The sequence below is a fragment of the Chenopodium quinoa genome, unplaced genomic scaffold (genome assembly GCF_001683475.1).
Source record: "Chenopodium quinoa cultivar QQ74 unplaced genomic scaffold, ASM168347v1, whole genome shotgun sequence".
NCBI classification, from domain to species: Eukaryota; Viridiplantae; Streptophyta; class Magnoliopsida; order Caryophyllales; family Amaranthaceae; genus Chenopodium; species Chenopodium quinoa.
Window position 1 is genome coordinate 1,144,682 of NW_018745311.1, and position 27,890 is coordinate 1,172,571.

General features: G+C 38.2%; 2 protein-coding genes across 2 annotated transcripts; both read left to right on the forward strand.

Annotated features, from left to right (window-relative positions):
• Nucleotides 1–3,060: 3,060 nt before the first annotated feature.
• LOC110712332 lies at nucleotides 3,061–3,543 on the forward strand. The gene has a single exon (XM_021890781.1). It carries the CDS (start codon nucleotides 3,061–3,063, stop codon nucleotides 3,541–3,543), a length of 483 nt encoding a protein of 160 aa, XP_021746473.1.
• Nucleotides 3,544–3,600: 57 nt separating this feature from the next.
• LOC110712333 (GATA zinc finger domain-containing protein 4-like) lies at nucleotides 3,601–4,646 on the forward strand. The gene is made up of 2 exons (XM_021890782.1): nucleotides 3,601–4,257; nucleotides 4,422–4,646. The coding sequence occupies exons 1-2, from the start codon at nucleotides 3,601–3,603 to the stop codon at nucleotides 4,644–4,646; spliced, it is 882 nt and encodes a 293-aa protein (XP_021746474.1).
• The last annotated feature ends 23,244 nt before the right edge of the window (nucleotides 4,647–27,890 follow it).

Sequence of the window (27,890 nt, forward strand, 5' to 3'; positions counted from 1 at the left end):
ATTTGATATAAAACACTATATTTTCATAATTATAACATATAAACTTAAAGTTGGGATGTTATATTATTAACTTTGATTATTGGGGACAATTTAAAAGCTTTATTTTGATGATTTAAGAGGTTTTAAAGTAGTTTAGTATTGCTGTAAATTTATTTTCTTTGGTATTGATTTATTTCTAATTGTTTTGTTTAGGAGAGGACTTTGTAGAAGGCGACTTCTAGTTTTAAAGTGGCCAACCGGATTGTTTACACAGGGTACGTACAAGTTACGAAACCTTGCTTATAGGTGCATGTTTAAGGACGGATCGAGAACTTAGTATCATGTATAGGATTGACTGGGTTAAATTGTCTGGTTATACATTGTGAATTTCAAATGATGTGCACTAGTTTATAATGCAAGTATTATTTGTGCTTTAATTATGCAAGGTGCGCTTAAAGGTAAAGGTATGTGATTGGTGTAAAGATCACATTATTACTCATTCATGATTATGAAAACAGGATGAGTAAAGGAGAAATTCAAGTCTTGTAAGACGAGGTTAAGGTTTTTGGGTGCCTTATGCACTCAAGGTGTTTATACACCGAGGTAGTAAAGGAATAATTAATAAATGTTTTTTGTCAGTAATAAATCAAGAATTTAAATTGAGAATTTGCCATGTTTGAATGAATTGTGTTTGGAATGATTGTATTGTAATGTATATGAGTCGTCACCAAGTCTAAACCTGTAAATCACGTAAAGCGCAAGATAGATGAGCAATAAAACTCTATAATGGTGCACATCTGGAGTAATGACAACCAGGGGTTGGGCTACATGGGGTATTAGCCGTGTACTTTTATCGAGGTCGTCTGATCTACGAGTCTCCTATTTCAAATATTATTTTTCTAAAACTAGGAGTTAGGTGAGATCTCATACTAACTACGGTCACAGAGTCGCGCCCGTGGTCGTTGGATGTTTATTGATGTTTCCGAAAGGAGGCATGGGGTTTTTCTTTTATTGATGTTCCAAATGGGATATGGGTTGGACAACCTTGTGTATTGCTAAATCCGATGAAATAAATAAATGAGTCAGTCAATATCAATTAGTGAGGTCTTAATAAATTTGATAATCGAGTCATGAATTGAGTCTGTATTTAATGATGCTTATGCTTGATTATTAGTAGCATGTTAGGTATTTTCTTAATTTATTTCGCAACTTGTATGTACTCAGCTTTGCTGACTGCGTGCTTTTGTGTGTGTCTTTTTTTGGTCATGTCCTTCGCCTTTCAATGACCCTGTGACGATCCATTTTTTACACTTGTAATATTGGGGAGCAGAATAACCACAGGTTCTTACACATGCAGCATTCATCAGGGTTGTGGGATCTTGAGTAGAGAGTTGGTTGTTTGCATTTTATTTCTTTTGCAAGTTTGAATTTATTTTAATTCGATTTTTTTTTGGCACTAATTCCTTTGGGTTTGAAATTATTCGAACACTGGATTTAATCACTTACTACTTTTATTGGGTTTTGATTAAGGGCCTTAATGGTTCTAACTTGTAACACTTATTTTGATTTAATTCTTTTGTTTTGAATTTTATTCACCACTGTTTTAGTTTTTCGCTGCTAATTTCTGAGATAGCCTTAACGTTTGAACACGTGGCGGTAGCACGCTAGTAATTCTCTTGAATTTGTTCAGGTTATATACAGGTTTCTCACAGGTTTTTAAGAGAGAATTATTGGGGTGTTACAAAGTGGTATCTAGGAGCTTAGGTTAGATTTAATTACCACTAAAGCCAATTAGCTTAGTATGACTTAGGCGCCTATTCAATGATTTAATTTTGAATTTTAATGAAAAAAAAATTATTCATTTGAAACTAAGTATGTTTTAAACCATTTTATTTAAAACAATTATGAAGTTTATTTTGTCTACTTGGTGAGCTTAGGGTAGACTTAAGAAGGGAATGCATGCATATTTCATATATATATATTTTTTTTGCATTTAATTATCACATGAAGTGTTATTTTCTTATTTATTTAACATGTTATAATTATGTTCTAATTGATTTATTTTTATGATGTGCTTGTGTTATGCTTTTTGAATGTTCGTTGCGCTGGGTTAACGTAGAAAAGAGATGAGCGACTCAGTAATCACGTCGGAAAGCGTGAGTAATGATATTAGGAACAACCCCATTGTTGTGTCTGAGGATGAGAATGATACTCGAAGTGACGATACTCTGGAAAGGTTTGAAATGATTATGACGCCAACTAATCCAGATGAGGAAGACTACCAGTACTTACATGAGTTTAAAACAACAAAGAATAAGAAGCATAAGATTAAAACCTACCAAAGAATGTTCCATGATTATACTCTTATTGAATTTCTAGATGAGGATGAGCTTGAATGGTTACAACCACCACCTGAAGATCCAAATGCTGTGAAGAGAGCTACTAGAAATCCAAATCCACTCTACAAGGCAATAATTATTGAAGATTCAGATGACGAAAATGACCTTGATTTTTATGTTAATAATTATAATGAGAAGAAAGATAAGAACAGCAATGTGATACCTTGAGGATTATTTTTGTTAGGGTGGAGTTAGCATGAATAAGGAATTTGCCATTGATAATGTTATTAGAACCTCATTATAGTCTAATTTGGATGATTAATTTTAATAAGTAGCTAGTGCTACAGAGTCTTTATTTGGGATTGATACCTTTATATAAGTTATAATAAGAAGTTGATATTTTATTTTTAAGAGCTTCATTTTACTTTTATTTGTGAGCAAGAGCAATTTTAATTTTTGTATTCATATACTTTTTTGGGAAAATCTCTTTGTCTATGATCAAACTTAATAAGAGTGTCACGGGATGGGGAAATTATTTTCTTAACTTCATTTAATCCTGCATATGAATCGTGCTTTTATTGTGTGGTTTTGCTTGGGACAAGGGGGTGCAATCTCAAGGTACCCATTTGAACCAATTTATGTGACAAATGTAATATTGTGATTCAATGAATATGTGTGAATAGTATTTGGGTTTAGTTTAAAATGGAGTGCATATTTATTTTATTTCAGGCGTAGAGCTAGAATGGCTGAGAACGTTGCCTTAGCTCATGTTATTCGTTTGTTGGCTGAAAATGTGATCCAAAATCGGGGAGACCAAGCTCAAATGTTTAAGAAGCTGGCCCAGGTTAGGCCTCCAGTTTTTAGGGGAGGTGCTGACCCTACTTTCCTAGAAAACTGGATTCGAGAGTTTGACAAGCTGTTTGTGGCACTCAACTGTCCTGAGGGTATGAAAGTGGACCAGGCCGCTATGTACCTTAAGGACAAAGCTGATATCTGGTGGAGAGACAATGTTGTGATCCTTAGGGCTAAACCTAACTTTGGGTGGGAAGTGTTTAAGACCTCCTTGAGGGACAATTTTTACCCCCCGTTCCTGAAGAAACAGAAGGCTCAGGAGTTTATAAGCCTGGAAATGGGAGACATGTCAATCTCTGAGTACTATGATAAGTTTATAACCCTTTCTAGGTTTGCTCCTGAGGTAGTACCAACTGAAAAACTGAAGGCTTAGAGGTTTGAGCATGGATTCCTGAAGAAACAAAAGGCTCGGGAGTTTATAAGCCTTGCAATGGGAGACATGTCAATCTCTAAGTACTATAATAAGTTTATGACCCTTTCTAGGTTTTCTCCTGAGGTAGTACCAACTGAAGAACTGAAGGCTCATAGGTTTGAGCATGGATTGACTGACGAGTTACAACAAGGCCTAGCCGGAAAAGTTTTTAAAAGCCTTGACGAGGTCTATGAGAGAGTTGCCCATCTGTACCATCTGAATACTAGGACTGCTAGTGCGAGTGCTAAGGCTGGGGAGAAAAGGAAGGACTTTGGGAAATCTGAGAACCAGAGTAACTCTAAGAGGCCTAGGAATTGGAACTCATTTGATAGGGGTAACCAGAATGTTAGTAGTTCTTCTAATGCTAACAATGGAGAGAGAACCTACCTTTGTAAGAGGTGTAGAAGGAACCACCCTGAGAGAGACTGTGATGGGAATTTGGTGACTTGCCGGTTCTACAACAAAAGAGGACACAAGGAGTATGAGTGTTACACCAAGCGGAAACAACAGGGAAATGGTGGGAACGGTGGGAACACCCAGCAGAGGCCTAACAATTTTAACAACCAGGGGAATAGGGGAAATGGTTATAATGGGAAGTTTGGGAATGGTAGCAACAATAACAACAAGTTTGGCAATGGCAACAACAACAATTCAGGCAACAACAATGGTTATCAGGTAAGAAACAACACTCCCGGCCGCTTGTCTGTAATGAGAAAGGGAGAAGCTAAGAGGTCCTCGGATGTAGTTATGGTACTTTTTCTATCCAATCTGTCTCTGTCAACACTCTATTTGACTCTGGAGCAGCTTATTCTTTCATTTCTACTTCTGTTTTGCGCAAGTTAAACTTAACTGAATCGAGTCATGTTGATGTGTCAGTCAGTCTGCCTACGGGCAAACTTGTTCATTGTAATAAAATATTCAAAGGATTACCGTTGAAAATAGGAGAAGCTATCTATCCATCAAACCTTATTGAGTTTAACCTAGGGGACTTAGATGTAATTCTGGGGATGGATTGGCTGAGTTTATACAAGGCTAAGATAGACTGTGAGATGCAGAGGGTGTAGCTGAGTGATCCTATGGGTAAGAAAGTGTCCTATAGACGGTTAGGGAAGCCTAAGGGTTTTGGGATCATTTTTGCTATGAAGGTGAAGAAGCTAGTGAATAAGGGATGTCCATTGTACTTTTGCTGTGTTCAAGATTTGAGTATGAGTGAGAGTAAGCAGATGGAGGATGTGCCCATTGTGAATGAGTTTTCCAAAAGAGATTTCGGGAATGCCACCTAAGAGGGAAGTTGAGTTTACCATTGATTTAGTTCCAGGAGCTGCACCTATCTCAAAAGCACCGTATAGAATGCACCAGCTGAGATGAGTGAACTAAAGGCTCAATTGCAGGAGTTGTTAGACAAGGGGTTCATTAGGACCAGTGCATCACCTTGGGGAGCACCTGTGCTATTTGTGAAAAAGAAGGATGGAAGTTTGAGGCTATGTATTGATTATAGAGAGTTGAATAATGTGACTGTGAAGAATAAGTACCCTCTACCTAGGATAGATGACTTGTTTGACCAACTGAAGGGGGAAAGCGTGTTTTTGAAGATTGACTTGAGGTCGGGGTACCATTAGTTGAAGGTTGCAGATAAAGATATTCCAAAAATAACCTTTAGAACTCGGTATGGACATTATGAGTTTACGGTCATGCCTTTTGGGTTAACCAATGCACCAGCCATATTCATGGACTTGATGAACCGAGTGTTTCATGAGTACTTGGATAAGTTTGTAATTGTGTTCATTGATGACATTTTGGTGTATTCGAGGAATGAGGAAGAACATGCTGAGCACCTGAGAACTACCCTTGAAACCCTTAGGAAGAATAAGTTGTATGCTAAGTTTTCCAAGTGTGAGTTCTGGTTGGAAAAAGTTGCATTTTAGGGGCATTACATTTTGAAGGAGGGTGTATTCGTGGATCCTGCGAAGATCAAGGCGGTGAGTGAGTGGCCTACACCTAAGAATTTGACTGATGTTCGTAGTTTCTTGGGATTAGCTGGATATTATAGAAGGTTTGTTAAGGATTTTTCGAGGATAGCCAGACCCATGACTACTCTTATGAAGAAGCAGACCAAGTTTGAGTGGAACGAGAGTTGTGAATCAGCTTTTCAAACCCTTAAAGAGCAATTGACCACTGCACCAGTACTAGTATCACCTGATAGATAGAAGGATTCAAAGTGTATAGTGATGCCTCGAAGCATGGTCTGGGATGTGCCCTATAGAAGAATGGAAGGGTGATCGCATATGCATCGAGACAACTGAAGAAACATGAAGTTAACTGCCCTACCCATGACTTGAAGCTTGAAGCTGTTGTATTCGCTTTGAAGATTTTGAGGCACTACCTTTACGGTGTTTCTTATAAGATATTCACGGACCATAAAAGTCTAAAGTACATCTTCACCCAAGATCACTTGAACATGCAGCAACGTAGATGGTTGGAGTATCTTACAGACTTCCATGTCCACATCCAGTATCACGAGGGAAAGGCGAATTTAGTTGTGGATGCCCTTAGCAGGAAGTCGAGTCATAATGTCAATGCTTTGATTGTGGCCAATGAGTTGTGTGAAGATATGAGGAGATTGAACCTTGAGGTTATCAACCAAGGAGAGTTAGAGGGAATACTAAGTGCTTTAACCATCCAGCCTTCCATATTTTAGGAGATTAAAGAAAAGAAACAGGAGGATGAGTCGTTTCAGAAGATTAAGGATCGTGTGACAAGTGGTGCGGAGACTGAATTCAAGATTTATGAGGATGGGAGCTTGAGATACAAGGAGAGATGGTGTATACCACAGAAGTGTGAGGATATTAAAAGGAAAATCATGGAGGAGTGCCATAATACACCATATTAAGTTCACCCTGGGGGTGATAAGTTGTATAAGGACTTGAAAGAGTTCTATTGGTGGCCGAATATGAAGAGAGAAGTGGCTGAGTTTGTATCCAAGTGTCTGACGTGCCAGAAGGTGAAGATAGACCACAAAAGACCCATGGGAAAGGTACAACCATTAGAAATACCAGGTTAGAAGTGGGATTCCATATCCATGGACTTTGTGACAAGCTTACCAAAGACTCGTACTGGGAATGACACGATTTGGGTGATTGTAGACAGACTTACTAAGTCAGCGATGTTCATTCCTATCAAAGAGACCTGGAAAAAGAAGCAGCTAGCAAGTGTCTATGTGAAGAATGTAGTTCGGTTGCACGGAGTTCCCAAGGACATAGTGTCAGATAGAGACTCTAGGTTTCTATCAAAGTTTTGGCAAAAAGTGCAAGAGAACCTTGGAACAGCATTGAAGATGAGTACTGCCTTTCACCCTGCAACTGATGGTCAGACTGAGAGAACAAACCAAACCATGGAGGATATGTTACGAGCTTGTGCTTTAGATTTCCAAGGAAATTGGGAGGATCACCTACCTTTGATCGAATTTTCCTACAATAACAGTTACCATGCAAGCATCAAGATGGCACCATTTGAATCATTGTATGGAAGGAAGTGCAGAAGCCTAGTTTGCTAGAATGATTACAGTGAACGGGTTACTTTGGGTACAGATTTCGTTGAGGATATGGTGACCAAGGTGAAACTAATCCAGTCGCGTATCAAGGAAGCACAAGATAGACAGAAGAGTTATGCCGACTTGAACAGTAGAGATGATGAGTTTAGTGTTGGAGACAAAGTCTTTCTAAAGGTTTCTCCAACAAAAGGTGTGATGCGATTCGGCAAGAAAGGGAAGCTTAGTGCAAAATATGTGGGTCCGTATGAAATTCTCCAACGTGTGGGGAAAGTGTCTTACAAATTGGCTTTGCCAATGGAGTTCGAGAAAATGCATGATGTGTTCCACATTTCCCAATTGAAAAAGTATGTGCCTAGTGAAACCCATGTTTTGCAGCCGGAGACTATTCAACTAGTTGAGTCTCTAACTTATGAAGAAAGACCATTCAAGATACTAGATCACAAGGTGCGTAGTACTAGAACCAAAGATGTGAAGATAGTGAAAGTCCTTTGGTCAAACCAGGAGTACGAAGAGGCAACTTGGGAGGCCGATGAAGAGATGAAAAACAAATATCCCGAGTTTTTTGACGAGGTGAGTTACAAGGGCGTAACTCTTTTCTTTTGAGGGTGGAAGAATGTGATGTAATTTCGCGCTTTTACCTCAATTATACCATTTATTGCTTGATTTTGCATGTTTTGTTTATCATTATGCATTATTATTGCGTTTACATACTATAAAAAGTATGTAAACTTTGGCCAACTATTAGTTCATTGAGTACAAAGTTCTGTTTGTTGAGTACACTTGTTGAGAAGCAAGCAATTTACTACAATACAAAACGCATAAGTTTGAATACTTTTGAGGAACTATGGATTTTGGGTAAAGTTTCAAGGGCGAAACTTCTTTTAAGAGGGTTAGATTGTAATCCCCCATATTTTCAACTTAATTATAATTTATTTATATATTATTCTTACAAATATTTTTATGTCAATTTCATTGAATAAATTATTTTTATGTAAAGATTTAAGTAAACTAATATGTTTTTGACTAATTTACAAACAATTTTAATTTAATAGCCCAAAACCTCAAATTTTACTCCTAATCTAATTAGGAAACCCAAGACCCAAATAAAACCCTCAAAAACCCTCACACTTCTCCTCTCTCTCACGTAAAAAAAAAAAGGAAAAAGCTTTCACTCTCCTTCTCCTTCTCCTTTCCCTACATTCACGAACAGAAACAACAAAAACAACAAAAAAAATCGCTGCCGCTCAGCCACCGCCGCCAGCCACACCTCCGGCCACCACCGCCTGCACAGTCGCGCCTCTCCTGCAGTTCACCCCTTCTTCTTCCCTTTTCTTTACTTTTTTTTATTTTATTAAATTGATTTAAAGTTGTAATCTTTGTTTAATTTTTATTCTAAATGATTTTTATTATGGTTTGATATTATACTTGGGTTGCAAAAGATTATGAATTTATGAGTTTTGACATGTTTAATTTTTTATAGAAAATTTCAGATTTTGTATACGTATGAGTTTAGGGTTTAAAGCATTGCTTTTTCATGTTTTAGGGCTTGATAACGTTTTAATCAAGTTATCTAATCATACTATGTTTAAATTACGTTAAAGTATAAGTATTTTAATCATATATAAATTTTCAGATTTATTAAAGTTACAATTTTTATGAACAAGTTGTGTTAATTTCATGTTTTTATGCTTCTAAACCTATAAATAATTATTGTGAGTATTTTGTGATTGAAAAAGCTTTGAACTTTAAATTCTAATTTTAAAAATAATTTTCAGATTTCAAAATTTTTATTTTGAAGCCTCTAATTGCATTGAATTGGTATATTCTTGGGTTTTTAACACACTAACTTGCTATATAATGATTATTTCAAGTAATTATGCTTATGGGGTTATTTTATATACTTAAAACAAATTTCTAGATTTATTTACTTACTTTAAAGTTGTTGTAATTTGATATAAAACACTATATTTTCATAATTCTAACATATAAACTTAAAGTTGGGATGTTATATTATAAACTTTGATTATTAGGGACAATTTAAAGGCTTTATTTTGATGATTTAAGAGGTTTTAAAGTAGTTTAGTGTTGCTGTAAATTTATTTGCTTTAGTATTGATTTATTTCTTATTGTTTGGTTTAGGAGAGGACTTTGTAGAAGGCGATTTCTAGTTTTAAAGTGGCCAACCGGATTGTTTACACAAGGTACGTACAAGTTACGAAACCTTGCTTGTAGGTGCATGTTTAAGTATGGATCGAGAACTTAGTATCATGTATAGGATTGCCTGGGTTAAATTGTCTGGTTATACATTGTGAATTTCAAATGATGTGCACTAGTTTATACTGCAAGTATTATTTGTGCTTTAATTATGCAAGGTGCGCTTAAAGGCAAAGGTATTTGATTGGTGTAAAGATCAAATTATTACTCATTCATGATTATGCAAACAGGATGAGTAAAGGAGAAATTCAAGTCTTATAAGACGAGGTTAGGGTTTTGGGGTGCCTTATGCACTCAAGGTGTTTATACACCGAGGTGGTAAAGGAATAATTAATAAATGTTGTTTGTCACTAATAAATCAAGAATTTAATTTGAGAATTTTCCATGTTTGATTGAATTGTGTTTGGAATGTTTGTATTGTAATGTATATGAGTCGTCACCAAGTCTAAACCTGTAAATCACGTAAAGCGCAAGATGGATGAGCAATAAAACTCTATAATGGTGCACATCTGGAGTAATGACAACTAGGAGTTGGGCTACATGGGGTATTAGCCGTGTACTTTTATCGTGTCCGTCTGATCTACGAGTCTCCTATTTTAAATATTATTTTTTCTAAAACTAGGAGTTAGGTGAGATCTCATACTAACTACGGTCACGGAGTCGCGCCCGTGGTCATTGGATGTTTATTGATGTTTCCGAAAGGAGGCATGGGGTTTTTCTTTTATTGATGTTCCAAATGGGACATGGGTTGGACAACCTTGTCTATTGCTATATTCGATGAAAAAAATAAATGAGTCAGACAATAACAATTAGTGATGTCTTAATAAATTTGATAATAGAGTCATGAATTAAGTCTGTATATAATGATGCTTGTGCTTGATTATTAGTAGCATGATAGGTATTTTCTTAATTTATTTCGCAGCTTGTATGCACTCAGCTTTGCTGACTACGTACTTTTGTGTGTGTCTTTCTTTTGTCATGGCCTTCGCCTTTCAATGACCCTGTGACGATCCAATTTTTACACTTGTAATATTGGGGAGCAAAATAACCACAGGTTCTTACACATGCAGCATTCATCAGGGTTGTGGGATCTTGAGTAGAGAGTTGATTGTTTGCATTTTATTTCTTTTGCAAGTTTGAATTTATTTTAATTCGATTTTTTTTTTCACTAATTTCTTTGGGTTTGAAATTATTCGAACAATGGATTTAATCACTTACTACTTTTATTGGGTTTTGAATAAGGGCCTTAATGGTTCCAACTTGTAACACTTATTTTGATTTAATCCTTTTGTTTTGAAGTTTATTCACAACTGTTTTATTTTTCCGCTACTAATTTCTGAGATAGCTTTAACGTTTGAACATGTGGCGGTAGCACGCCAGTAATTCTCTTGAAATTGTTCAGGTTATATACAGGTTTCTCACAAGTTTTTAAGAGAGAATTATTGGGGTGTTGCAAAGAATGAGAGAAATGAGCTCATTCCAACTAGGACAGTCACCGGTTGGAGGATGTGTATAGAATATAGACGTCTAAATAAATTCACCAAGAAAGATCACTTTCCCCTTCCATTCATTGATCAAATGTTAGAGAGACTAACAAGGCACAAGTTCTATTGCTTCCTTAATGGCTATTCGGGATTTTTCCGAATCCCAATCCACCCCGAAGATCAAGAGAAGACAACATTTACATGCCCCTATGGGACCTTTGCTTATAGGAGAATTCCCTTTGGCCTTTGTAATGCCCTCGCAACTTTCCAAAGGTGCATGATGAGCATTTTTGGAGACATGTTAGAGGAAGAAATAGAGGTATTTATGGATGACTTCTCCGTAGGTGGGGTTTCATTTGAAGAGTGCCTTGTGAATCTTGAGAAATGTTTGGCGCGGTGTGTGAAAGTTAATCTTGTCTTGAATTGGGAGAAGTGTCACTTCATAGTGGAGGAAGGAATAGTTCTTGGACACAAGATCTCTCATAAAGGAATAGAGGTGGATAAGGTTCCAAAACCGCTACTAAGGTTCTTCAATGTGGTTTGTGGTGGCCATATCTCTTTTAGGATTCATGGGGCTTTGTAAAGTCATGTGACCGATGTCAAAGTGTTGGGAATATCTCCAAGAGGAATGAGATGCCTCAACAACCTATTCTTGAATTGGAGGTGTTTGATGTATGTGGGATTGACTTCATGGGACCATTCCCATCTTCATATGGGAATCAATTCATACTTGTGGCTTTGGACTATATTTCTAAGTGGGTTGAGGCCATTTCTTCCCCAACAAATGACCACAAAGTAGTGTTGAAGTTGTTCAAAAAAATCATCTTCCTTAGGTTTGGTGTGCCTAAGGCTGTGATAAGCGATAACGTTCTCATTTTGTTCACAATGCCTTCCAAAAGTTGTTGAGGAAACATGGAGTTCATCAACTCTTCGGCCTTCCATATCATCCTCAAACGAGTAGCCAAGTCGAGGTCTCCAATCGTCAAATAAAGCTTATTCTTGAGAAGACGGTTGCAAGGAATAGAAAGGATTGGTCGGATAAGTTAGATGATGCTCTTTGGGCCTATAGAACTGCTTTCAAGACACCTATTGGCACCACTCCATATCGCCTTGTCTATGGAAAATCATGCCATCTCCCGGTGGAGCTTGAACACCGTGCTTTGTGGGCAATCAAGAAGATAAACTTTGATTTAGAGAGTGCGGGGGAGAAAAGGTGGTTGGATCTTCATGAGCTAGAGAAGCTTATACTTGATGCTTATGATTGTGCTAGCACCTACAAAGCTCGTTCCAAGGAAGCTCATGATAAGCGTATTGAGAAAAAAGAGTTTTGTGTTGGTGATAAAGTCCTCCTCTACAATTCAAGAATGAAGATGTTTCCCAGAAAGCTCATGTCAAGATGGAGTGGCCCTTTATTGGTGAAAGATGTTTTTGCTAATGGTGCCGTGGAGATTTCTTCTTTGGATTCCTCATTTTCTTTCAAGGTTAATCATCATCGGCTCAAGAGATATTTTGATGGAGTGTTTGTTGGTCTTATTCATAAAATGATTCTTTTCAAGCCACCTTGAGTGGGGTGGTAAACGTCGAGCTAACGACGTTAAACAAAAGCGCTTACGGGAAGCAACCCGAATTCTCACCTCTACTCTCTATTCTTTCCTTTCTTTTTATTTTTGTTTGTTGATTTTTGCTCTTACCTTTCCTTTTGTTTTTGGTTTGTTTTGTAGGTTTCCTTCATTCATCATCTATGGGCTTAATGTGTTTGATGAGGATGGCAAAAGGAGAATTTGGAGTGCAGGGGAGAGGGCACCCTGCGGGCTTAGAGAGGCCTCGGGTGCCCTTGCTTTAAAAAGAGAAAAATCGGATCAGGAACTCTCCGCGGTTGCCCCTCAGGCTCCCCGAGGGCGCGGCAATCCTAGAGAGGGCGCGACAAAGTCGGGAGAGGGCGCGGCCCCATTAAAGGTAAAAAATCAATTTTTTTCCAGAACAGACCCGCAGTTGCCCCGCGGTCTCTCCGCGGGCGCGAGCTAATCACCGCGGGCGCGACAATGTCAGGAGAGGGCGTGGGCACCTTGGTTAAATAGTAACCTGGATTCCCCCCTCTCTCTCTCTCCTCTCTTATTTTTCAATTCACCCTTATTTTTGCCCTTTCTCTCTCTTCCTCCTCTCAAAGCCTAACCCCCAAATCATCTTTCTCACACAAATTCACTGAAATTCATCCTTATTTTCACTCAATTTTCCATCAAAATTTCCTTCACACTCCATTTTCATCAAGCATAGTCTCTTTTCTCGTGGTTTTTCGGGAAATTCGAGTTCTAGACGGGTTTTTGAGCTTACTTTGAGTCTTCAATCTTGGTATACTTCTAACCTTTGTTTTATTTTTTTCAATTTCAATTGATTATTATACATTGGTTTTGGTTTGCCTTGATTAAGCATGACTATGATGTTTTTGGTAGTTTGTATGGTGATTTTGGAATTATTTTGAGTGATTTGTGCCTATTTTTGTGATGGATTGTTAATGTTGTTGGTTGTTGTTGGATTTTTGGTTTTTTTGTTGCTTGTAGCAGTTACTTTGTAGTTTGTGGTGGTTTTGGGTGGTATTGTGAAGGTGGTTTGAAAAATTGGTGGTAGTATTGGTGCTGATTTTGGGTGATTGTGTGATTTCTTGTGTTGGTTGAGCTTGAGACTATGGATTTGTTAAGGAAAGTTAAGAGTAGCAAGAAAATTTCAAACCAATCCCCCGGCCAATCCTCCCAAGGCCAATCCTCTCGTAGCCAACCTTCAAACACCGAACCTCCTCAAAACCAAACCGCTCAAGATGATACCCCACCTCCTCCTTTACCTCCTCTCAAATTTCACAATCGGTCTAAACATGTCCCTATCTATAACAAAATGAAATCCTGGAAATTTAGACCTACCCGCAACTATCTTCCCGATGATATGGTCAAATTAGGAGTTAATGCCGATCTTGAAATCTTACTCCGTAACCTTGGTTTGGATGAGTTTGTAAATTCATCTCCGCAAACCTATTTGGAAATGTGCATTGAGTTTTTCTCCACCTTTGAGTATAATAGGTCCGGGGATACCGACTATATCATCTCTTTCCAACTATTCAATTCCAAGCATACCATGAACCTTGTCGAATTCAAAAAAGCCCTTGGCTTCAACCCCAATACCGACATCTATGAGCCCTTGGTTGCCCTTCTCAAGTCCGATTACAATGAGGTTGCATGGTGGAGAGCCATTGCTAAAAAGAAGGTGTTTAACTCTAAGGAATCGCTTACTAGCGAGATCATTCACCCAGCTCTTAGAATTCTTTATCGGGTTCTTGGTGTAGACACTCATTTGTGTCTCCCCAAAACCAAAACCAGTGATGATTACCTTTCACAACGAATCATAATCGAATGAAACGAAAGTGTGGAAAGGTCTAGTGCTGCGGAAAGTTTTGATTTCTTTTCTTTTCTCTTCTCTCTGTTTTTGAAAACTTTATTTTAAGAAAAAAGTCGATCCAGTTTGGTTAGTCCATGATATTGGTCCAATAATGGTGTAGTTGGATGGGGCTTGCAAAGACCTTTCCAACGATATATTATAAGCCCAATTCCGATAAATATTGAGGAATTTATGACCAATTTACTAAACTGGGCCCGGTTTGAGTTTTAAGTACGGCCCAATGATCTAGGGGAGGGCCTAATATGATTTATCATTCCTAATGTAATTAGGAATGGTTTTGGTTTTCTAGAACATTCTAGAAGGTCTTATCATTCCTAATTCAATAAGGATTCTTCAGAGTTTTAATTAGATCAAATAGCATTTTCGACTGAAATTATATTATTTTATCTTCCAGTACGGGAAATTTATCAGATTTTCGAAAACGCGTTGAAATCCTATTTGGCGTCCAACCCCAGGCCTTGGCGCCTGGAACCAGGATTGGTGCCAGACGCCAGCCATTGGCGCCTGGCGCTAGCCACTGGTCCTGGCGCCAATGAGCCAGGGCTGGCGCCAAAGTGGTTTTGCGATCTTCAGACTCTATTTTGATAAATTATCTTTTTTTGGATGATTTTCTCTATAAATATCGTATCAAAACTCCGTTTTCAGGCACGAATTCACCATCTATCTTCACCATCTACAATCATCATTCATCAACAATCTCTTTACAAAATTATTCATCAATTCTCTTAATCTTCATCATTCATTCATCAATTTTCAATAACATTAATCTTTTAGAATTCTTTTCTAAACTTTGTTTTTTCATACAAAATTCCGCATTCACAAGATCTTGATACACCTAGCCATATTCGAAGTTGCCTTCGCCCTAGACGTGAAAGGTTTTAATTTCTGAGGGTTTGGTCCCAAATCTCTATTTCAATTATTTAATTTAATTTTTTTGTTTATTATTTTCCTTGAAGTTACTAACGTTTGTATTTTGTAATTAGAAAGAGGTACGAGGCATCCAAGTAAGTATTTTAATTGATATTATGATGTAGACATCATGTTTAGATTGTTATTTTTATTCCTAGTATCTTGTCTAGGGTATTTTTAATATTAAGCATGATTAAGAATATGATGCTTCCTATGTTCTTTCTAACATTTAGGATTATGATTGATGATGATTATTCATTATGTTGCTTGATATGCATATTATTGTATATTGTTATTGCTTAATCACCTTTTATTGCAGGTTAAAGGGAATTGGTATTTGCAACCACGCTTAATAAGATAATTAATAATCTTGTTAGGTTAATTGTGATTATAAATTCAAGTGATCGCCAATAATAGTTTATTTGTGCATTAAATTCAACAAACATAGATTAAACAGGTTTAGGGTTAATCCTATTGATTGCATGTTAGTCAAAAAGCGCACATGAATACGATCAGAACAAAGTAGAGGCCTATTATTAGGACAGGTTCAATCTCTTTTAGGTTGGATTTGTACCATCATCCCCGAACCCTTATTTGGTTCATGACCTTATGGAGTTGACGATCTCTTGGATCGTTAAGGGGTGTAACCTTCACCTCGTGAACGGTTTACAAGTTCCTTAAAAACTTGTTGGTGACTCTTTTGCTCTATCTTCTTCCCTTTTGGACGCCACCGTACTTTAGTGTATGATCACAGTGGGGTTCAAGCTAGTGGGATTTTAAAGGCATGAAACTATTCCCTACAGTTTTTGGCGACTCCGCTGGGGAGGATTTCTATTTTGATTCCTGAATTTGTTTCGGCAATGGTTTAGAATGAGTGGATGAGACTCGAAAAGTTCTAAGTATTTCATGTGCGTATTTTTTATTAACATTATTGTCATATGCATGAAAAGGTTCTCATTGGAAAGACCATCCGTAATGAGTCAAAAACATAGGATTTTACACGTAGGAAATTTGAGAAATGTCTTTCACAACTAGGACTGAAATAACACCGCGCGAAACTGGATGATTTTATTGAGCACAGAAAGCTGCTGAGGCATGTGGGAAGTAGCGTCAGGGGCCAGAGCTTGGCGCCAAACTTTTAGCCGTAGTGCCAGACGCCAGTATTGGCGCTAGACGCTACAGTTAAAAGTTGGCGCCAGTCTCTGTTTGCTGGCGCCAATTTCCCCCAATACCGAGCCAGAAATATGCGTTCTAATTTCGACCGGTTTTTCGTATTGTTTGCTCGATCCTACTTCCTGATTGAATTTTTTCTCATTTTTCTGAAACCCATATGTGTTCTACATATGGACATAACCCTCTAGGAATTCATGCTCTATCTACCCGAATGAACGCTCCTTGCAACAAAGGGTACATCTGAGAGGTTGAATTCACCAAACCATGGAAGCGAGTTTTTTCTAAAAAAAAAAACTCGCGGTGTTCTATCCACACGCGTTAACCTTTCACGGTTAGGCTTCTACGCGGTGCATCTGGACAATTAACCATGGACCCTATTTGACTAAACCATATCCCGAACTTTAGAGAACTAGAGCCATGGTTAGGTTGCGAACTCATTGCATCATATTGTGCCTACTTGACTAATTGTGCATTATTTGTTGTGCATATATAATCTATGCTTAACCGTTTGTTGATTTGTGTTGAGATTATAATTAATGACTTAAAGAACTTTGCCTAATTAATTAATTAATTAATCTGAGTCAATAAAGTTTTTTCTTCTTTTAATCGGAATCGACCTAGTACGACTTTAGGCATACCCCAGTTGACTAATAATATCGAAAATAGTCCCAGACCGAGGCTCCAATGTTGGTGCCAAAATCTGGGCTGTAGCGCCACTGTATGGTGTGTAGCGCCAGACATTTGCTAAAAAGTCTGGCGCCAATCACCATATTGTGACGCCAGTTCTGTCGCTTGGCGGACAATTCGGATTATTTGTCGAGTCATCACCTAGGGTCTAATTAACCAGTTTGCTAATCAATTCGGTTAATTTTCACTATCAATAACACCTTGTCGAGTCATTAATCGAGTCTTGGTCACATAGTCTAGCCACATGGTCATGACACGAGTCTTAACATGTCACCTACACTCACTAGTCTTAGCACACACTTTGAGTACACATCACCATGGCCATGTCTTAGGTTCATGCATGAGTCGGTCTTTTCCGTCATTTGAGTTGGGGTACATTCTACTCCTAATCCTTCATATCCCTCCATCTAAATCCTCTTCACCTTCTATTCCAATTTTTCTTCACTTCCTCCATCCATTGCATGTTGAATAAAGTTCGAGTCAAATAATTAACAATAAGTATCCCCAAATTCCTTTCCCACAGTACTTGGTCGAGGAGAGAAGGGCGATTAATCAAGGACAACCTCTTTATTCAAGTCTCGCTTTTTGATAAACCGATTCGTTAAAAGAGGAAGGCTAAGAAGATAATGGCAACTCAAGAAGAAGTCAATGATCTTAGGAACCAATTGGTTACCATGACTGAAACACTGAAGCTACTCACCCTCAAGGTTGATGATCCCGTGAAGCTACAACAGATGGACCTCATGCAAGAGAGCCTAAGCAAGTTGTCTAGCGATTACAAGTTTCAAGAGCTTATATCGCAAGGGGTCTCGCTGGACAAGGAACTTCTTCTGCATAAGTTCAACGCCACTGACATCCCTAAATTCAAGGCAACAAATAACCCTTACTTCCATCTAAGAGCTTTTGAAACTATAATGACCATTAAGGGTATCAATAAGAAGGTTTTTTCCTCTTTGTTCCCACTATCTCTTGAAACCGTTTGCCAACAATGGTTTTTCTCCCTTGACAAGGAAAAAACCTCTACCTGGGAATCAATAGGAAACACTTTCGTTGATAGGTACAAGTGCAATATCCAAGTTGAAACCGATCATAGACAACTTGAGATGCTAAGACAAAAAGAGAATGAAGGCTTTACTTCTTTCTTTAATAAATGGAGAGAAACTTCCGCCAAGATGATTGAGGTCCCCACCGAAAAAGAATCCGTGAGGATGTTTATCAAGAATCTCCAAGAAAAGTATTCAAAGCACTTAAAATATCAACACAACTTGAATACCTTCAAGGTCAGTCAAAGTGGGGGCTTCTGTAGACACTCATTTATGTCTCCCCAAAACCAAACCCAGTGATGAGCACCTTTCACGTCGAATCATAATCGAATGAAACGAAAGTGTTGAAAGGTCTAGTGTTGCGGAAAGTTTTATTTCTTTTCTTTTCTCTTCTCTCTGTTTTTGAAAACTTTATTTTAAGAAAACAGTCGATCCAGTTTGGTTGGTCCATGATATTGGTCCAATAATGGTGTAGTTGGATAGGGCTTGCAAAGACCTTTCCAACGATATATTATAAGCCCAATTCCGATGAATATTGAGGAATTTATGACCAATTTACTAAACTGGGCCCGGTTTGAGTTTTAAGTACGGCCCAATGATCTAGGGGAGGGCCTAATATGATTTATCATTCCTAATGTAATTAGGAATGGTTTTGGTCTTCTAAAACATTCTAGAAGGTCTTATCATTCCTAATTCAATTGGGATTCTTCAGAGTTTTAATTAGATCAAATAGCATTTTCGACTGAAATTATATTATTTTATCTTCCAGTACGGGAAATTTATCAGATTTTCGAAAACGCGTTGAAATCCTATTTGGCGTCCAACCCTAGGCCTTGGCGCCTGGAACCAGGATTGGTGCTAGACGCCAGCCATTGGCGCCTGGTGCTAGCCACTGGTCCTGGCGCCAATGAGCCAGGGCTGGCGCCAAAGTGGTTTTGCGATCTTCAGACTCTATTTTGATAAATTATCTTTTTTTGGATGATTTTCTCTATAAATATCGTATCAAAACTCCGTTTTCAGGCACGAATTCACCATCTATCTTCACCATCTACAATCATCATTCATCAACAATCTCTTTACAAAATTATTCATCAATTCTCTTCATCTTCATCATTCATTCATCAATTTTCAATAACAATAATCTTTTAGCATTCTTTTCTAAACCTTGTTTTTTCATACAAAATTCCGCATTCACAAGATCTTGATACACCTAGCCATATTCGAAGTTGCCTTCGCCCTAGACGTGAAAGGTTTTAATTTCTGAGGGTTCGGTCCCAAATCTCTATTTCAATTATTTAATTTAATTGTTTTGTTTATTATTTTCCTTGAAGTTACTAACGTGTGTATTTTGTAATTAGAAAGTGGTACGAGGCATCCAAGTAAGTATTTTAATTGATATTATGATGTAGACATCATGTTTAGATTGTTATTTTTATTCCTAGTATCATATCTAGGGTATTTTTAATATTAAGCATGATTAAGAATATGATGCTTCATATGTTCTTTCTAACATTTATGATTGTGATTGATGATGATTATTCATTATGTTGCTTGATATGCATATTATTGTATATTGTTATTGCTTGATCACCTTTTATTGCAGGTTAAAGGGAATTGGTATTTGCAACCACGCTTAATAAGATAATTAATAATCTTGTTAGGTTAATTGTGATTATAAATTCAAGTGATCGCCAATAATAGTTTATTTGTGCATTAAATTCAACCAACATAGATTAAACAGGTTTAGGGTTAATCCTATTGATTGCATGTTAGTCAAAAAGCGCACATGAATACGATCAGAACAAAGTAGAGGCCTATTATTAGGGCAGGTTCAATCTCTTTTAGGTTGGATTTGTACCATCATCCCCGAACCCTTATTTGGTTCATGACCTTATGGAGTTGATGATCTCTTGGATCGTTAAGGGGTGTAACCTTCACCTCGTGAACGGTTTACAAGTTCCTTAAAAACTTGTTGGCGACTCTTTTGCTCTATCTTCTTCCCTTTTGGACGCCACCGTACTTTAGTGTATGATCACAGTCGGGTTCAAGCTAGTGGGATTTTAAAGGCTTGAAACTATTCCCTACACTTGTCTATGCTGTGTTTAATAAGAAAGATCTTGGGAAGCTTTCGAGGGAGGAGATCTTAGTTCTTTGGATAGATACAAGGCCGGATTTGGGGCCAAGGTTGAATTTTGGGTATATTTTCATGAATTGCTATGAAGTAATCATTAATGGGAAGAAGACGGGTGAGATACATTGTGGTGGTATGGTTACTAGATTGATGCATTATTTCAAGCAAGAACGTTTCTTGGGGTCTTGCACTACGATTGGAGGGAGTGAAGACATGTATTGAGATTTAAAGCAACCTAACACTTTGCGCTTCATTACTAAAACTAAGAGAGACGGTGTTTATTCTTGGCTAGTGCGTAATGTGCACCATTGTTTACTCCCAAACCCGGCTGCCACCTCAATTACTCGAGAGGATAGGATTGTTTGGAGGATTCCTAGGGATAATGGGAGAGTTGAGGATGATATGGAGGAGGATGATGATGATGAGGACGATGATGATGATGATGGAGATGATGGGGAAGGTGGAGAAGGAGAAGGTGGAGAAGAAGAAGAACAAGAACAATAAGAACAACAACAACAATTTCAGCATGAACAACAACAACAACAACCGCCACAAAGAAGAAGAAGAAGACAACATCAACAACAAGACTACCAAGGAGATGCCTATCTCCGTGAGATGGAGGCTATGTGTGAGCATATGGAGCGCATGCAATTGAGCATGCAAGGTATGTATTCCAACCATCAAACTTTGTCTTTTCAAACTAGCGCCCTATATGACGCTAGTGTGCGTAGGGGGGAGGTCACTCCTCCGGTAAACTACCCATATGTGTCGCCCCTACAAGGGTTGGTGCCATCTTGGAGTTGTGACAACCTCCCCACGTACCCCTATTAGCCTGGGGTTACACACCCCGATGAGCCAAGGCGTGACTTCCTTGATGAGTTCGGTCATTATGACTACCGGGTTTCGGGGGGGAGTGATTATCGGGGTGACCTCGACTACTACTATGTTCACCCCACTCACCCCGAGCTCTGTATGCAGCCCGAGTCATTTGATCAATTGTCCACATCCCATCTTGACCTTTTTAAGGGTCGTTATGGTTCCCTCCCGGTTTTACCGGAGGTTGGGATGTGGGTGATGGTGGTGCCGGCCCTAGTGGCCAATAGTTTCCCCCTTGGTTGTTTGATTCCCTTTTTGTTTCCTCCCTTTTAGCTTTGCATGTTTTTTAGCATCGCGGTCGATGCCCTTATTTTGTTAGGGGGGAATCAAAAAAGATGTTTTAGGGTAGGTTTTGGGGGAGGCACCTTGGACTCATGGGGATGTGTTTGAAAAGGCTTTGATGGATTTTTCTTGCTTCGCTCTTGGTAGTCCCGTTGGTATGATGTTTGTCTTGTTGTCTTGGTATTGATGATGATGTTTTGTGGTTTCTTTTGATGATGATGGTTTCTCTAGGTCTTTGTACATAGTATTCAAGTAAGCTTTCTTTTGTTTGCTTATGTTTGGAAGTTACTAACAACTTCATTTTGTATATAGTCCATTTCTTTTTCTCGCCTTGCTCGTAGCTTTTTCCTTTGGTCTTCGAAGCTTCTTAAAGGAGGTCGTTCTTGCTCCTTGGTTATTGTAGCATAGCTTGGACGCTTGGTGAGACCTTTCTTGTTTTATCCCTTTAATTTTATTCCTTTACTTTTCTTGGTTGCTTAGATTAGTATTAGTTTTAGGGGAGTTGAACGGTTCAAGGATGTATGATTATAACACCTAGTGTGTTTGAGATCTTTGGCGATGTGGCCATTTGACCGCTTGTATGTCGATTGGGAAATATGTGTTATGATTGCATCTTTTTCCTTTTCTTTGTTCTCCTACTTTTCCTTTATCTTTGCTTTCCATCTTTTATTCTCTTTTCTTTTCTTTTCTTTTTGTTCTTGGTTTTGTACATAGATTTTTGAGGCTTTATTTTTCACTCTTTCTATTTTGACTTGGACTTGTAAACAATAGACTCTTGATTTTGAATAATAATCTTACTAATTGGTCATGGTATGCACGTTTTGAGAATATGTTTGGTTGATTCTAGGATAAAGCATGCCAAGGTAGTTGTCTAGAACTAGGGGGATCATGAAACCGGATTCTACTTGTTTGTGGCATGTTGGTAGTTTCTCCCTATCTTCGATTTGACAACCTTAGTGAGTTTTTTATACAACCATGTGAGATTCATAATTTTTCAAGCTTTCAACATATTCTTGCATGAGCGGCGTGGATCCTTGACTTCGCAAAGCTAATCTTGAATCTTAACGTATGATTCCTAAGACCGCGACCGTACCACCTAGGGAGGACAAAGGCATCTTTTCGGGGAGGTATTTTTCCTTTTTCTAGGATAGTGTACTTATTTTTACTTTTGGGTTTAGGAATACATTTTCCTACTTGCTAGCCCTTTGAGCCTTTTTACCTTATTTTCAAGCCACATCTTTAGATCTTGAGCCTTTTGTTTCGTTTTCGTTTTCATCTTTGGTTTTTGAATCAAATGGTCATATTTTGGAGATTGTGATATATAAGTTTGGTTATTGGTTCAAAATGAAAGCAAGATCGTGTTTTGTGTATATTTTGTGAATAATGGCACGCGAATAAATGAAAAAGTCGTCCAAAGTAAAAAAGGCAAGGACATAGCAAGTGCTAAGTTGAAAAACCGTCCAAAGTTAAAAGAGGCGAGGACCAAGCACTATTAAACAAGAAAAAAAAAAGTGAAAAATGAAAAAAATCAAAATATTTTGATGTGAGTATTCTCCCTTTTTTAGCATTGAGGACAATGCTCCATTTAAGCTTGGGGGGATGCGCTCTCACGCTTTTTGTGTATATGTTTGTGATCTTAGCTTTGAATAAGCTTGGGGGTGTTGGTATTTTTGTTTAGTGATTACTTAGTTATGGTGTAAAGAAATGCGCAATCTTTACTTCACAATTTAGGTTAACCAAAAAATTTTAAATTTAGCCTACCTTAACCCTTTTTGCCTTACGTTACAACCTTTGGGAAGACCTTTTGACCTAGGGGTTGAGTCATTCATCGGTGGAGGGAATCATGGGTTATAGCCTAAGGAAAGGGGATGCAAAGTCAAGATGTCGAGTAGCCAAAAATTTGATCTTTTTCCGGTTCCTTCGCGGAATCTATGAGACGCTTGCTAAGGGGAGATATGAGATTAGTAGGGGAACGCGGTAAGATCGTTTGGGATGAAAGTGGAGTGTGACAACTAGTTCCTATGCTTAGCATATTTATGTTTCAATCAACCTTAGGTATCTTATAACGTGCATACCATGATTAACTTTAGAAAGGTTGTTATTCATTTGAATTATAGTCACTTTGTAAAGTCCATTTCACAAAGATTTTTGATTAATTGTTTTTCAAACTTTGCTCTTTATTCTTGTATTTTGCCTCATTTTTGCTTCTTTTGTTTAGCTTAATAAGAGTTATAAGTTATCTCTAGGAAACCTTTACGAGAGCATCATTCGTCCTCTAGGGCAATCTAGGGGTTTAAATGGCTTGTCTTTTGTTGCTAAAATTGATCATGATTCCTACGATAGTGAGTTAGTGTATATTCTCACCTCCTTTTTCTTTTTATTTTGAATAAACCCTTCTTTTTCCTTTTTAGCCTTTGTTTTGCTCGGGACGAGAAAAAGTCTAGCTTGGGAAAATTTGATGAGTGTCATTTATGGCACTCATAGGGTAGTCTTTTAGGATGATTTCATCCCTTTTTCATGCTTTCTTATCTTATTTTTGGTCCTTTTTCCTTTAGTTCCTCTCTTTCCTTCTTTAATTGTGTTTTTCGTGTTTTCTTTGTGTTTTCCTTTTACTTGGCCCTTTTTCCCTTTTACTCCTTTTCTTTGTTTGCTCTTGTAGGTACCTAGGAGTTGTCTTTGCAAAGGGATCAAGATGAGTTATTTTGACTAAGCAAGGAGCAAGCAATCTGCTCAAAGAGGGCTTGGAGAGGGCTTGGAGAGGCCTCGGAGAGGGCATTAGCTCTTACCAGGTTGCCGCGGGCGGGGGTCCTGAAGGCCGCGGGCGCGGGCTCGATTGCTCCAAATTAGCCAAAATCGACCAGGAACCCTCCGCGGTCTGGCCCCGGGCTCCCCGCGGGCGCGGGTAGATTGGAGAGAGCGCTCCAAATTAGAGAGACCGCGGCCCTCTGATCACCCTTTGGGAGCAGGGGTTGCCGCAGGCGCGGGTGTTGCCCAGATAGCCCGCGGAGTTTGTTATGGGTTCCGTACCCATTTCCCCGAGGGCGTGGGATTTCTTAGAGAGAGCGCGGGGATCCTATTTTCCTTCTTTGCCTATAACTGCACTTGTAATTCCTTTTTGAAAACTAACTTTTAGATAATTTTCATTAGCTTAGTTTTAGAGAGAGAAGTTAGAGAGAAGTTCTTGGTTTTGGATTTGTATTTCAACATTGGATCAATTGTGCTTGGATTTCTTCATCTTCAATCATTAATATTAGTGAGAATCTCTTCTTTTAGTTCATCTATTTACTTGTTTGTTTTAGATTCATGTTTGATTGTTTGAATTGCTTGGATTTGAATTGGATATTGTAGTTGATATTGTTTTCTCTTGATTTTAATTTAGAATGATGATCAATGCAATTTCTATTGATTTGTTCTTGAATTACACCATGATTAGTGAGTAGGTTAGTTGCTAGGGAGAAGGGGAAGCATGCTTGATTGATAATTTGTGCTAGTTGATGATCATTGATTGATTGAATTGTTGCAATTAAATTGGTTGACATAGTTTTGCATGTGATTAATTAGATTATGAGTGATCTACCTATAAGATTAATCTAGATTGCATTGCAATTATTAATGACATGAACCATCAATTTGAGAATTGTTTTAATTGATTAAGTTTGATTGTGAATTTCCTTGATTAGCCATTCATAGTGCCACTAGCTTGGGCTCTAGAAAATAGCTCTTGAATTCTCTTGATTGCTACTATTGTTTGTCCTTTGCAATGCTTGAATTAATAGAATGAACTATCAATTAGCATGTTTATTGAACTTGCATGTGGAACCTATATCCCTAGTGTTTAGTTTCTTGAATTACTTGATTAATCTAGTTTGGCTACCATAGTCCCAACCATTTTCTCACTACAACCTTTGAAGTAGTTTGACTTAGGCTATAGTTAATACCGACTCACTCCTTTGGGTTCGACCCTATACTTGTCTTATACTTGTATTAGGTTTGTTTAGGATTTTATAAATTGTGTTTGATTTTGGGATAGACAATTGACGACTCGTTTATTCCTCTATCACCTACATGCTGAATATTCTATATGGAATTTTTAGAGTGGTAGTGCTACTTAAACTTTTTACAGTTTTGTGGTAGTTCTTTTAAATTAATTTTTAATAGGTACTCTCTCTGTCCCAAATTAGTCGCAATGTTTTGACTTTTTGCACTATTCACACATCTCATTTTGACCATCTTTTTTAGCTAATATTTGAAAGCCAATGTAATCATGTAATATGTTGTTGGGTCTATTTTAATGTATAGTTTCTTAATATAAATTTTTAATAACTTATATAAGTATATAATAAAAGATATTAATGATCAAACATATGCATCGGCAAGTGTGTCCACTCAAAATGTTGCAATTAAATTGGGACAGAGGGAGTAGTTGTTTTCAAAACACGCGCTTTAATTGGTATTTCTTGACAAAATGTCCTTATTTTTATTGATCTTATTACCTTGATTTTGTTATGGTGATAAAATATAAGATACTGATGTCATTCTCATTTGAATGACCACCACCACTAATTAGAGTTGTCAAAAGCTGACCCGACCCGAAATACCGACCCTAACCTGACCTATTAACCGACCCGTCTGAACCCGAAAAAAATGGTGACCCAAACCCGACCTAACCCGACCTGAAATCAACCCTAGACCCGAGTAGACCCGAGTATTTGAGACCCAAACCCGAACATTAACCGACAGAGAGACGACCCGACCCGAATGTGACCCGTAAATTATTGATCTGAACTGAACCCGACCTCAACTGAAATTAACCTAAACCCGTTTTAACCCGTCAAAACCCGAATTCAACCCGACTTGTTCCTAACCCGACCTGTTCCTGAACCGACCCAAATTTAACCCAACCTGCTACAAACCCGACTCGAATTTCAACCCGACCTGTTACAAACCCGACCCGAATCAACCCGACTTGTTATTGACCCGACCCAAATTCAACCTGATTTGTTATTGAATCAATATGTATGGGTCGTTATCTCATGTTGGTATTGGAATGGAAATTTAATCCTAACTCTATTCCTTCAATATTTCACTTTGAATTAAGAGGTTAGTTTCACAACATGTGTTTTAGGTATGAATTTCAAGGACGAAACATGTTTTCCGCAAATTATTGACTTGAACCGAACCCAACTCGAACCCGAGAATGACCCGACTTGGAAATGACCCGACTTGATTATAACCCGTAAATTATTAACTTGAACCGAACTCGACTTGAACCCGATAATGACCCGACCTGATTATAACCCATAAATAATTGACTTGAACCGAACCCGACTCGAACCCGAGAACGACCCTAACTCGTTGAAACCCGTAAAGACCCGAATTTAACCCGACTTATTTTTCACCCGACCCGAATGTAACCCGACCCTTTACTAACCCGACCCAAACCCGATAAGATGTATGACCCGACGTGACCCGACTCAAGCATCACCTTACCCGAACCCGACCCGCATATGTTATGACATTAACCCATATTGACCCGACCCGAGATGACCCGACTCACACTAACCCGACTCAAACCTGATCCGTTTACCAGAATTGACAGCTCTACCACTAATATATGCTGGTAACTACCACTTGTATTTGTAGATAATACCTGCATATTGTGTATTGGCAAAAGCCCTATACGCTATTTAATATATCCACGTAGTTTATATATTTTCCCCGCCCACCTAAACCATCACATAGACCAATTTTTCGTTGGTGATGTACAAGTGTTTATGTGGCAATCACCAATAACAACATTTACTATTCATCATCTTCTTCAACTTATTCGACCATCCTCACGGCAATCTCTGAAGTCTGAACTTGCTAGAAGTTTAATAAATACAAATAAAGTGACTCCATCATCATGACAATCTCCGTGGATGACTCCATGAAAAGGGATTTTTAAAAGAGAGAGAATCCCCATGGGTGATAGAAGATTTTGGAAGGCCGTCGGTGACTCTATTAATACGAACTCCAATTATTTTGGGTGTTTTTGTCCCTCGGGAGAGTTACGTCATAAAGTTTGATCCGGCTGAGTTGTACCTGTAAAACAACGGAGACTCCGGGTAGTTGGAGCTCCGCCTCCAACGATCAAGTTAGTAACTTGAAAGAGAGTAAAGAATGCGGAAATTTAGGTGGGGATCTGCTTGGATTCCAAGCTCAGGTCTTTCTCTGATGTGAGAGAATGTAGGTGTAATAAATGATTGAATGTGTCCCCAAAATGGGGAAATATCTCCCTATTTATAGGGTCATTGGAGAATGTGCCCCCATCTAGGTCACTTGACCTAGATTTTAGTGGGTTGCGCTGTTTTACGGCGCATCTTGGGATTTGGGCCCTTGAAGGCCGACATTTCAGAGATGTATCCAAGGGGGCCATGTGTCAAGAGGATATTAAGCCACGTGGGCCATCCTGAACTCGACACGTGGCCTCCTCTCATTGGTCCATGTGTCTAGGGTATTTTTACCCTAAACAT